Source organism: Toxotes jaculatrix, chromosome 7 (assembly GCF_017976425.1).
Source record: "Toxotes jaculatrix isolate fToxJac2 chromosome 7, fToxJac2.pri, whole genome shotgun sequence".
In the NCBI taxonomy this organism is placed as follows: Eukaryota; Metazoa; Chordata; class Actinopteri; family Toxotidae; genus Toxotes; species Toxotes jaculatrix.
In genome coordinates, this window is record NC_054400.1 from 7,476,433 (window position 1) to 7,489,454 (window position 13,022).

The following is a 13,022-nucleotide window of genomic DNA, read 5'->3' on the forward strand; positions in this document are numbered from 1 at the left end:
CTTTCCATTCCTAAATAGAGTTTTCTGTTCAGACTGTTTGGGAAGCTAACAGGAGAAATGAAAGTCAGATTGGCATTGTCATGAAGTCCTGCCATAGTTTTTAGCCATGCTGCAATATTTAAGTCTTTATTTAAGTCAGATTTCTTTTGCTTGGTTTTTCATGGTGAGCTTTCATGAATTTCCTGTAGATTTCTAAAAAAGCCTAAAAGACTGTATAACATGTACTGGATGTAAAATGTTACCAAACCTTGGATAACACAAATGCTGCTCTGATACGTGACACAGACTACCAAATCACAAGGTTTTCTATTCATCTGACACATGCACATCCTTTCCTTTATCCACCCTCTGTAACATCTGCGGTTAGGCCTACGTGCTTCGGAGGAACCAGTCTTTGAATTTGAACTGTTTGTACTTACTGTGTCATCCTCTTTCATTCATTATATATTGTGTAATGTATTACATCAGAGGCTGTTGCATTTTGAGCTGCTTCAAGCTTGATAATACTGCGGAAAACTGCAACTATATGAATGTATAGTCACAAGGTCAGATTCTTCAGTTTGGTGTTAGCTATTCAAAATGGAAAACAGAAGCAATTGTGACTCAAAACAGAGCCGCCTAGTGGTGCAATACATTATGGGATAACTAGATAACCCAGTTTTGGAAATCTAATGATTTTCTTGCTAATATCATAGTTTTTTTTTTCTTTTGGTAATATATAACTTGCAACTTTCTTCATATTGCTTCATATTTATTTTTCTTATTATTCCACTCTGTTGTATTGCATTTCAATGTTTATGCTTGCCACCCGTTAATTTGTTTTATACAATTTGATGAAAAGCAGTCACTGTATGCATGAGAGGTGCTGTAAGTTAAGTGCTGTGTCATATATTATACATGGGGACGTACATGTAAACAGTAAAGCGCTTAAGTTATTAATGAGAATAAATGTATATATTCTTAAATATATGAAAGTGTACCAGAAGGTCTGTGTTCTTCCCTTGAAAATCCCACTGCTACAGGTGAGACAGGCTTTTACGTTTTAACCCTATACATCTGTGCATTAGTGTTACATCATGGATAAGGGGACGTGCCAAAGTCCTCTGCTCCACAGGGCAATGTGAGAGGGACTATGTATTATTATTACATAAATAATAATAATAATAATAACTGTAGTGAAAACATCAGACCCACAAATTATCTCTGACATCCATATGTATACGTCAGCTGTCCGGGAATTCCGACTTAAAATGGAGAAAAGTTTATTTCAGCAGAAGACACCGTTTCAGCACCGATTCCACCTCAGAATGAAAATAGCCTCCATGTGTTTGGTCATGTGACCACGCTACGTCCGCAAAACGACGTGCGTGACGTAGCGTTGTAGGCTTCGCTAGTTTCCTCAACCAAACACTCAACTGATATTGTGTGATAAAAACTGGAAGTCAGCCGGTGGACGAGGTGCTGTTTATTCAGAAAAAAGCCCACGAACCGAGCGGCCCTCGTCGTTTTAAACAAACTCGGTCGCTGCTGTACCGAAACTTGTCCCACTAGCGAAGAAGACGGCGAAAATTCCTGCTAGTAAACCCTCCAAAGGCTGGTTTTTATTTTGCTGTGGCTGTCGAAAGGCGGGGAATACGAAGCGACGTGTGGTCAAATCTTACATTTTTGGACTCGCTGAAGCCAAAACGGGATTACTACAAAGACAGTTCGTGCTGCTGTGACTGGTCAGCGATAGTACATGGATTATCTGGTAAGTAAATGCATCGAAATTCAGTGGTGCTGCTTGTTGTACTCAAAAGACTGGTATCTTGCCAGTTGATCTCCTGATCAGATAGTGATGCCACACAGATGTGTGAGTGTCAACAGTGAAGTGTAGTACCCGTTGTTGTTATATACCTGTGTCAGCGTTAGCCTCTAACTTTTGCCTAGCTGTTCTGCGTGAGCTAGGTCTAACCGGTTAACCCAAACCCCGATCTGTTTACACGTGAAACAGATCGAATGTCTGATAACTAGCTAACTAGCTACACCCTTGAAGTCCTGCTAGCCGTGTAGTGTGACATGGAGCTGTTATTTTTTTCAGAAAACACACCGTTGTTGCTGAGGGTAAAGCTGCGATGTGAGTTTTGGTGAGGCTACTTGAAGTCATGATGTCACTGGACGTGAGACAGTCTGTGACAGCACTGGTTTGAAATATCAGTCCCTTGCATATTATTAATACCTGTAACCAGAAGAATGATTATAGTTCAGACCACTGCACCAGCTTTAGCCTGGGAGATTATGGTTTTTGGGCCTCTGCCCACATTGTAGGGATGGGATGGGTGCTGCTGAAACAGTTCAACAATAGCGGGGAGGAAGCTGTAACTGAAGGCTTTCCCTGGGAATTTATAAAGCCAGAGGAAAAAAGAGGACACAGACATTGTGCTGTCATCTCACAGGGGGGCAGAGTGACAGTGTGAAATGCGGAGGAACTTGCCCACCCAGTGTTATCAGCTTGTTTATAATGGGCCTCCCAAGATGTGGGACCTAAAAGGAACTTTGAACTTCTGCATCACTGTGACATTTCTTGAGTCAAGATTTCAAAGTCCTATCCGGCCACTGGCACCAGAACAATTATGCTAAAGTTAATACAAACTGATTAATGTCTAGCTTATCTGTGGCTTCTGGCCTTGGTGTGACACATCTTGTGGGAAACAAAAGTGGGACCAAAGTGGCACATTCATAGTTTACATGAGTTATTATGTAAACTTGGTTAGATCAGTGGAAAGTTGTTGGTACCAAAGGTAAACACAAGGGCTATTGTTGTCAAAAAAAAGAAAAACACCCTCGTGACATGAAATGAATGAAATTAGTTTCACCCTAAGCTCTCTTCTCTCTCTTCTTGATATGCTGCAAGAACAGGACAGCCTTTATTCACTTAAATACACGTCACATAATTTGAGACCAATTGTGGCAAAGTGCTATCAGCCACAGCCTCCAGCATGTTTTAGTCAGATTTGAAATATTAACATACCTAAAGCATACCTAAGCTCACCGAGCATACTGGGAGAAAAAAAAAATCTAGCTTACATGCTTGAATTTAACATTTTCTGTGACAAACAGTTTTCTGTGGAAGGCACAGCTGTAACACTGTGGACTGTTGGAGCAGAGTGCTTGGCTGTCCTCAGAGGTCAGGCACTCAATAGGCGCAGGGCCTCCTTTCCTGCTGTGCAACACTGGAGACCTGGCACAAAACCCAGGCCAAAACTATGTCGCGTTCTCTTTCCTATAAATCAATAGGACCTTGTTGCTAAAGCTTTGAGGAATGATGCTAGTCTTATTTCCTGCTCATGCTTTTGCAATAGGGTTTAGAGAAGAACTGGTCTATAAGGGTAGTGTGGATGAACATGAATGGAAGCACGTAATTATTGCACATTGCTGGGTAATAACTGTGGTTTGAGTCATGACTGTAGTACATGAGAAATCTGACCTGTGTTGGGTTCTGTTTCAACAGGGAGCTTGAGCATGTTGAAGGGCTGTACTCCTGCCTGGTCAGCGTAGTGTTAAAAAAGAACAAACAAAACGGCAGCACCGGCTGAGGAATTTGGTGCTAGCTGTTGCCATGAGACAGCCTTACCAAATTACAAGTGCACTGTGTGGCCAACTCTTGGACCCTAAGTTGTTGTAGACTTCAGCAGACAGAGCACATTTAACATGTTGCGAGTGACATCAAATAGAGAAGACCAAAGCATTGCTGTGTTTTTAATATTTTTTTCTTGTCACACTGTTATGAGTTCATGATCTTTCATGATCTTATGTATACTCACTTCATTGCATTATTTGTGCTCAGTTATAGCTGTTGGCAATCGCAGCATGTACGTTTTTTTAAGCACTCTTGCTTAGCATTTGCATTTCGGAGGAGCTAAATGGTCAAACGTCAGCAAGAAAGTACTGTGTAGGACAGACTGATCATTTATATAATTGTATAATTGTCCCTTTACTTCAATTCAACAGTTGCATTGAATATTTCATGCATTTCTGCTGACATGTTTTTGATTTGTGATTATGTAAAACTTAGATACATAATGCTTTGACTGCAATTTTTAATAGCACTTTGGAAAAAGCAGACTTGCTGCGCACATGACCAGCAGGCTAATAAAAGATGCTGAAACCTATACATACTCTTTCCATATTTCTGAAAAGAGAAAACATTTTAGACAGCAAGTGTACAGTAAGCATCTAGTGAGAACACAGTCATTCAGCTGTCAATATTATTAGTAGTTTTGTCACACCAAAATGACTGGCCAAACACCTGTTTTCAGTTCACCCATGCTGTCTGCCACCTGTTTACTCTGTCTCCTCTTTGTCTGTTTCCTTTTTGTGTAGTTGTATGTAGATTGACATATCATACAAACTTTATCATGGCCTGATTTCTCTGATTGGATGTTGAAAGTGTCTGGGCTGCATTTTTATACCGTAAAGCTCTTTTTTAAAAATACAATCTGAGCAAATATGATGCTTGTTAATAAACAGGTTTCATTTACCAATCTCCATCCACCAATCAACTCTGACGAGGTTCCTTGGAGAACCATAATTTTAAATGTGAGATCTTCTCTGATGATTGCTGTTATTATGCTGAAGCACTTTAGCACTAGTTTACAGGAGACATTTTTGTTGTTCCGCAGATTTTTTAAAGAAACGTATTAGAATACAACATACAATATGCAGCATTTTGGAATAAAACATTTAAAACTAATGCCTTTGTTTGTCCACGCTAGGATCACACCTTTATGAAAATAAATTGTTTTTGTGGAAGCCTGCGTGTGTTTTTGGCAGACCAGCTGTATTTCAGAGCAGATCTCCTGTCCAAGGGCACATAGCAGGCTATAGCAGATTGACATCTCACCACTGTAACACAGGAAATAGAGCTGATGGGAAGTTCTTGGCAGCATATGAATACAGCTTGTTAGACTATGGGATACGAGCCTGGTGTTACTTTTCCTCTCAATTTTGTCCCCTGTCTGACCGTGTTACACACCTCGCTGATCTGAGTAGAGGTCTCCGCCAAACTCTCTTCAGAGGCAAACAAAAATGACCCATTGTGTGAAGATAAGAGCACCAACACCACCACAATCTCACAAAATATTTCTACAAATATTAGGCTAATCATTTACTGGCTTCACTTTGAATGGATGTGAGTTGCTATTCACCTAAAGCTTGGTCAGTCAGTTCCTTAAACCTACTCTTTTATTTAAAGTGCATAGCCTCCAGTTGTTAAGTGAAATACCTTTCTGAGCACAACAGCATTCCTGAACTTCTGTTCCTGATTTTAACCTGCCAGCAGCATGTCAGCCAGGTTTTTGTCTGCTGGTTAGCTCATTGCAGTGATTCCCTTGTGTCTGTGGAGAGTGCTAGTGAGTTAGCATCTTGGGATGGAGCAACATCCATGTTGCTGCTGAAGATAAGGGAATATTTATGGGGTTTCATAATGCTATAATCATGATCAGGCACAGGCACTTTAAGTTCCTTTTATATTGCCATCCACATAAGTTGATGGACCGTTGCTCTAAAGAGGCATTAGTGAGCTGTTTTCATATTTTTATTGCATTTCATTTCCTTTACTTTCTCTCAGGCCATAACCACTCTCTGTGTTGGGCGTTACAAAGCTTTTCCTCACTAGAAAAACAAATATAAAGGACATGGATAGGTGGAGGGATTTGTTGTCCGTGGTTTATTATTGTGCTCTAAGAGTTGTGCGATGGGACCATAAAAGTCATAAACACATGCAGTTTGATCATCGGAGCTTTATCAGTAAGTCAAGCCTTTAAGAAAAGCATACCTTGCTGACCTGCAGGCAGACCTAATGAGATACTATGGAACTATTACTATAACTAACTATATACTTCCTTGTTACACGAGCCGTTGCCTCACAAAAGAATATATCTACAGTTTGTTGACATGCAAACAGTCATGCTGCAGTGTGTGGAATGTCTTCATGTTATTTAATGGAGGAAACTGAGATAGATCTATGTGAATAGACATGGGTGTAATAAAGACGCAGTGTAAAAAATACAAAGTGTAATAAACTAGTGGTTTTACTGCAACAATTTTTAATTTATTGATCTGTGATATGACCATATCAGAACCTATTCTTTAGCTGATGTTTTCCATCAGCTGTTGAATTTGGAGTTGTAAAAATCATATTTGGTGCTATCTGCACCAAAGACAGTATCATTGTTATAAGCTGTGCTTTTCTCATTTTTTAATTTCAAAGAATTACTACAATAGTACATTAAATGGAATCTGAATGTGAATCAGTTTCCTTTTAGACAAAGTTAAAATTTAACGTGTTGCAGGCAGTAGTTTGCAATTTGTTGTCACGTAGCCTGATTGCATAAAAGTTGAGCTTTGTATATTATAACTGCATTTTATCAGCAGGTGGTGGCAGCAACTATTACTAGACAACTGAGCTGACCAAAACAAGCTATTTAAACATGACTCACAGTTCTCTCTGAACAGACAGGCTCCTGACAAAGCGTCCCACAACAGTTATTGAAATCCCCATGACCGCTGTAAGCTCAAGTGGTCGATCCCTTCATCCTCCTCCATGCATAGAAAGCAGTGGTTTTCGTACTTCATGAAGCTTTGCGTACAGTATGGGAATAGTGTGTGGGTGTGTAATGGTGACTAATCCAATTTGCAGTCTTATTCTGTAGCCCTCGTTGTCACTGAGCCCTTAATCTCTGTGGAGAGAGAGATTCTCACAAACTAATCTCAAGCTTGTGTCTGTCCACTGATCCTCGTGGCAATAGTTTTATCTTTCTGTGAATGGATGCGGGGAGTAAACACAAGACAACCTTCAGTCCTGATCATCTACACCATTACAAACCCCCTTCTGTTGAGCTCAGACTTGAAACAAAATGGCTTGTGGATACGGGCTACAGACAGTGAGACGGTAAAGGGCTGGACTCATGTTGTTGACCTGACACCGTTGAGCTCAGCTACTCCTGATCCTCCTCCATCCATTCACTTACTCCAGAGGCTTGGCTTGTTTGTTGCCGGGGGTTACGCTTGTTGCTGAGCACAATGTCGGAGCACATGCAGCTGTCCCTTGCCTTGTGCAGGATTGGGCTTTACACGGTAAGAAAATGAATACATGTTGCTATCTGTTTGTTAGAGAACGGCAGGGATGTGCTGTGCTGTGTGCGTGTGTGTGTGTGTGTGCTGGACCGAATGCGGTTGGTTTCACCATGGTTTAATCTTTCCTTGTTATGTTTTGAAACAGATACTGGCCAAGCAACAGTGGCTGCTGTTTCACTGTTGCTTGGCCACTGAATGGAGAGTGCACTCCTTTGCATTCGAGTGGGTGTCAACATAATATTAAGGTGGAACAGGTGGATGTCAGTACTGTGATGTAAATTAAACCTACAGAGAATTAGCCGTCTTTGAGTAGAGGCTGTTTCTATGAGAATAGAAACAAAGATAGGTTATTGTGCTTTTTTGTCTGCAGCTCCATGTAACTGGCTTGGTCAGTGGGTGTAGTTCAGACAGTCTTAAGTGCAGTGCACTTATGAATTGATCCATGAATTTAATGCAAACATGGAGGATATATAGTTTATGTTGAATTTTTCTTGAAATTATAATTTGTGAGAGTTTAAATATCAATGTTAATTAACACTGTTGCATTTACCTGTTTATAATTATCTGAAATGTACGCTCACATTGATCAGTTTGCGTGTCAGCCACTGTAATAATTTTGAACAGGGAAAATGTATCTTTAAGGCAAATCATTGTCAGCGTGAGTTTCTGTAAAATGTTTTGAGCAGTTGTACTTTAACCATGGCTGATGACTCACGTTGCATATTGTCAGGTCCCCTGTTATTCCCTGACTAGCTGGTGAAGTATTTTTCATTGAAAATCAAAAGAAAGGGTTATTTTGAACGAGGAGTGTTCAACATTAAGCTTTTGCCTAATATGCACGATGCACATTTAACACTGTATCTCATCCATGACTCATCTTCTCAGCCACACATGTATCACATGAGTGGGAATACAGCAGATGGCTATTAGGTTTATTGGAACTGTAGGTAACAGAGGCTGGTCCCTCTATTTAAGTCTTCCGTGGTCTTTTTGTGGATCGTGTAGGCAGATGTATTAGACACTTTCCACAAGTGTATGTACACAGTTTCTGCACGTGGTGAGCGTAGCCTGACTTGTATTGAATAAGTTGAAAAAAAAAAGATAGATTGAATCTTTGTAGAATGACAATTCTCAAGATATTGAAGATTTTAAGGCTGATAATAATAACAAAAATTGTTGATAAGAACTGTTTCCAGTGGAAGTTTGACTAATCATTGTGGACCTGTTGTACTAATAGGACAGCTACCTACTGCACAGGTTGTACTATGGACTTTCTCACACAAGGCTCAAGTGAGGTTTTCTTCTGTGCTCAGCTATAATTACGTGCAGGCTCATCAACCAGGAGGCTGGTCTTCATTTTCATTTAATCTTGATTAATCATGTTTTAACCAATGTGAAACTTTGAAACCAGTGATTCACATGCATATGATAAAAAGACCAAAACCCACCTTTTTAGTTAGGTTTTCAGACCCTCACTAGCATATACTGTGGGATTACTGAGTGCTTAAAATGGGGATCAATACAAGTGTACAGCTACCATGGAGAAGTTCAAAGTCTTTATTGGCCTGTGGGCATTGAGATTCAAGCCCCTGCTGAGTCACCACAATATTCTATACAGCGCTGTGCGAAACCAAACCTCAACATGTGTGATGCTGTGAGAGAGGAATGCTGCAATGCACTCCCAGTGCTGTTACATGTGTGCAATACAAATTTATAACTTTGTTGTGATTAAATAAAAACTTCTGAGTCTAAGACTTTGACATTAAGTGATAGATGTTCGATCTGGTCAGTGGTAGTGATGCTGAAAGAGCTAAGCCACTAGGAAAATCAAGATTGTCCTCTATAAAGTCACCCACTCATACTGTGTACACCAAAAATAGCAGAAGAGACAGCACGTTAAAGTTTAGCCAATATTATACACTTCTTTTTTATCAGTCTCTGTAATTGCAGTGTCAGGAACGCCCATCAAAGTGTAGCAGAGGGCTGTGCAGCATTGTCAGTGCCAAGAACCTACAGAACATGCTGTATAGTATAGTCACTGTCCCATCACATAGCTGAAAACCTTAAAATTATATTCACAGGGGCCTGCTGGTGGCTCATCTGGTTAGGTGCATAACATTAACACGCTGTTCTTACAGCAGCAGCCCAGGTTCAAATCCATCCCAGGCCCTTTGTTGCATGTCATGCCCTCTCCGCTCCTTTCCTGTCTCTCTCCACTGACTGTCAAATAAAGTCTAAAATGCCATAAAAATAATAAAAAAAATAGAATTTCATTCACAACTTTAATTACTTAATTAATTGAAGGTTTTCCAGTGGTTTTGTATCATTTGGAACAATCCCAAAAAAATGCAGCTGACTTGCAGCAGTTGCAGTCTTTCTTACAAACATTTTTTTTTGCTCTTGTCATCTTTTTATTGCATTTCTATAACCTCAGAAGCAGAAGTGATGTGATTTTAATGATATTCCAATATACTGGCCCAACTCCTGTGCATCCCATAGGGTTTTAAAGTGGAGGCGACCCGCTTTGCCAGATGTAAAGAGCTTGTCTTCCAAGATCAGAAGAAGAAAATCAGTGAGGCAGCTTGTTTAAACTGTCATTTGCTAACTACGTTCATAATGAAATGAGATGTGTTCGGATCTGTCTGATTCAGTAGGTGTTTGATTGATCCATCGATCAGATCAGAGTAGCTCATTGTCATGTCGAGAAAGCTGGGAAAAGCAGAGACAAAAGCTGTATTTATACTTCTGCTGTATCTACAACAGCTAGGTTTGTAGGCCCTCTAAGCTATGCTGTAGGCAATACCCTAGCTGACATGTGTCTTCTCAAACTGTGACTAGCTGCTTGGGCTGCTTCAGTTTTCTGTAGAGATTGTTGTATAGTCATTAATCAAACACGGTGGACCCAGTGTTGTCTGTATCACAAAATAAATCAAACAGTCTAAACAAAGCTATTGTGGCTAATGCAATGGTGATTATGTACAATACACCCATTTAATGTTTTGGTGATGCTGCCAGTGTGTGAAATCCAACGCTGAGCTGTAAATCAAAATCCATGCAGTAGGTATCTATGTGGTACTGCTGTTCGCTCCTCACGTCAAGCTGAATGAATCCAGCTAAATAGTCCAGTCAGCCCCCAACCCTGACCAGAGTTAGTGCTGCATCTTCTTCATCTGTGTTTGTGGCCATATACTTTTTCACTTGAAGGCTGCACTTTGATTTGGTTTTAGTTTTTGGTAACAGCAGGTGCCATGGAACATTAGCATAACTTACCGTGTGCTGTGGGTACCATAGCTACTGCTCTTTGGACCCTGTCTTTGCAGGGTGCCTTAACCATTAAGGGTCTAAGTGAACGTATTAGGCACTCCGTGGTCACCTCATTATGTTATTAATGGAGTGGAAAATGGCTGCTCCACCGATTTGCTGGGTCCGACCCCCAGGCCCAGGCCCCATCATTCCGAACAAGAGTCTCAAGACTGGTTCATGCTTAATTTGAAAAGAAACCTGACAGAGTGTGCATGTTGAGAATGACCTAATTGAAGTTAAAATGCTCACTGGAGCCCTACATAACTGAATTAACATGTATGCTTCAGCAGCAGGACTGGTTAAACAAAGAGGAACTAGACTGACCTGTCAGTTCCAAAGAAATTCTTTTTATTGGACTAAGGAGAGCTGATCAAAGTGCTATAGTTTTTTGACAAATGCTATCTTTCTAAAAAGCATTAAATCGGTTTCATGATTTTGGATTTGATTAGACACGCAACTTGATTAGGCAACATAAACTAAGTTGCTTGTTTATTAGGTAAAAATTAAATTGAATAACTCTTTTTATGGACCGGATTATGGGTTTATAGGTCATAAAAACTGAAAAATAAACAACAGTGTATTCTGAAGTTTTGTGTTCTGTGCATCTTCCACCACAGTGGTAACACCTGCATCCTGTTTAACAGATGAAGATAAAATGTATTATAGTAGTGTGCCAATATTGCATAGTTATGTGTGATTCAGTTAATTTTTTTGGATTACATAACTGGAGCACATGTATTAACTAATTAACAATATGGACAAGTAATTGCACCAGCCCAAACATTTAAACATCACTGCAAGAAGACCATTGTTGTACAGTGCACTGCAACGCACTTGATCATTACAGTCCAAAGAAGAAGAGTCTGCTGTGCACATTATTTCTTTCAGATAGGGCAGAATACCATTGTCTCTATATCATTTTACTTGATCCATTTATCAGTCTCTGGCTGAAGGCTGTGTTTGACACCTGAGTAGTCAGAGAGTTGCGAGGGTGTTTTGTTCCGTCTTGTGGATGCTTTGTCTCCTGGGTTTCTGTGCTGTGTCACTGCTCTCTTTTCCTGTTACCATGGGCCTGATACATGTTTGTCTTCACTTACCAGTGAGTAGCCTCCTCCTCATGTCACCTTTTCACCCATATGATATTCGCTGAGAGTTGTGATTGTTATCATTCCCAGTCTCCTCCCCCGTTTTTTCTCTCTTTTAAGTCGGCCTTTAGGGTTGAGACAGGCCCACTGTGGTGTAACACAATCCTTTACTGTTCTCAGACAGTCAGTATGTCTTCCATGGTTCTGATCAGTATTTTTCTAATGGATCTGCCGCATGGTAGCAACAGTTGGCATTGCTTGTATTTTATTCCCTCTGTGTTAAAATAAATGTCTGTCAGTGATTCATGCAGAAGCGTGACGGCAAGGTTGAGTTGCTTTATAAATGTTTACATTAGAAGAATTAACAGCTGTTACACTTATTCTCAGCACATTTGTTTTTAAATCACATTAATCTACTTGACCTGGAGCTTTGACCTTTTCATCTTTGTTCAGAGTTATAACAGAATTGTACGACTCATCTCGCAACCTAATGACACAAGAGCTTTTTTAGCTGTGTTTTTATGTCTGCATGGTTTAGAATAGATAACTGCTTGACGTTGCCAAATGGCTTCAAAGTTCAAAAAGACCCCTCAGTGAGTGTACAACACAAAAAAACACAAATGATTGACCGTGGTGCTCTCTCAGCTGTGACGCTAAATTTCCGATGTGAACAGTGTCACTTGCAGCGCAACATCCATGCAAACTTTCAAAAACAAGGTTCACACTTCACTTTCTGTTTGAAATGGCAAATGAGTATTTGCATAGCAGTTTACTGTTTTGTACACTGTACTACCTCCTTTCAAATAGGTAGCGTGTCACCTTCGCTTGCCAAGGAAACCTCTGTAAATTCTAATAACTTGTAGAAATGTAATTTAAATAATTCCTTAAATGGAAATTGCCAAATAATATAATAATATCACTTACCTAATGCCCAGTTAATATGTCCACATGCTGAAGTGTCCTTGAGCAAGACAACAAATCCTAAGTGTATCCTAAATTGCTCCTGATGGACAGGCCAATGCTTTGCATGGCAGCTTTTTTGTGCGAGTGTGTGAGTTGTATTTTTTATGATCTAATAATCAGTGCTATGTGCAACGTTACTACATTCATACATTAACATATGTCACATTTACAGCTTATTTTATAGAAGGCCGTTTTTATTATAGTTTGACAAGTTGTTCCACTGCCTGACAGCTATTTCATTATCACTTTGTGGTGAAAAGGCAGGATTGCAGGTTGGCATATTGATTAGGGAGATAGCACCTCTTCTGGGAGGATCTTCATTGATGCCCCTGTCACTACGATATCCAACCTGCCAGAGAGGAAGACACTGTGTAACAGCAAGGACTCTGCTGTGTGATTAACCTGAACTTTGCCCACGCTGAAGAGAAGTGGAAGAAAGTGGAAAGGCAAATTTTTGATTTGTGGGAACAATAAGAGCGTCACAAAAATGGTTTGTGTATATTTTAGAGACAGTTTGCAGTCGTGCAGGGCTTTAGTTTGTTTTTAAACTGCAGA

The 13,022-nt window shown here is 40.0% G+C and overlaps 1 protein-coding gene across 1 annotated transcript in view; it reads left to right on the forward strand.

Moving 5' to 3' along the window:
* Positions 1-1,399: 1,399 nt before the first annotated feature.
* The window catches only part of LOC121184243 (ADP-ribosylation factor-like protein 15), a 98,095-nt gene continuing 86,472 nt past the window's right edge, over positions 1,400-13,022 (forward strand). Inside the window, exon 1 of the mRNA XM_041041800.1 lies at positions 1,400-1,750. Coding sequence (XP_040897734.1) covers positions 1,739-1,750 — 12 coding nt within the window. The 5' untranslated portion in view covers positions 1,400-1,738. The remainder of the gene's footprint in view (positions 1,751-13,022) is intronic.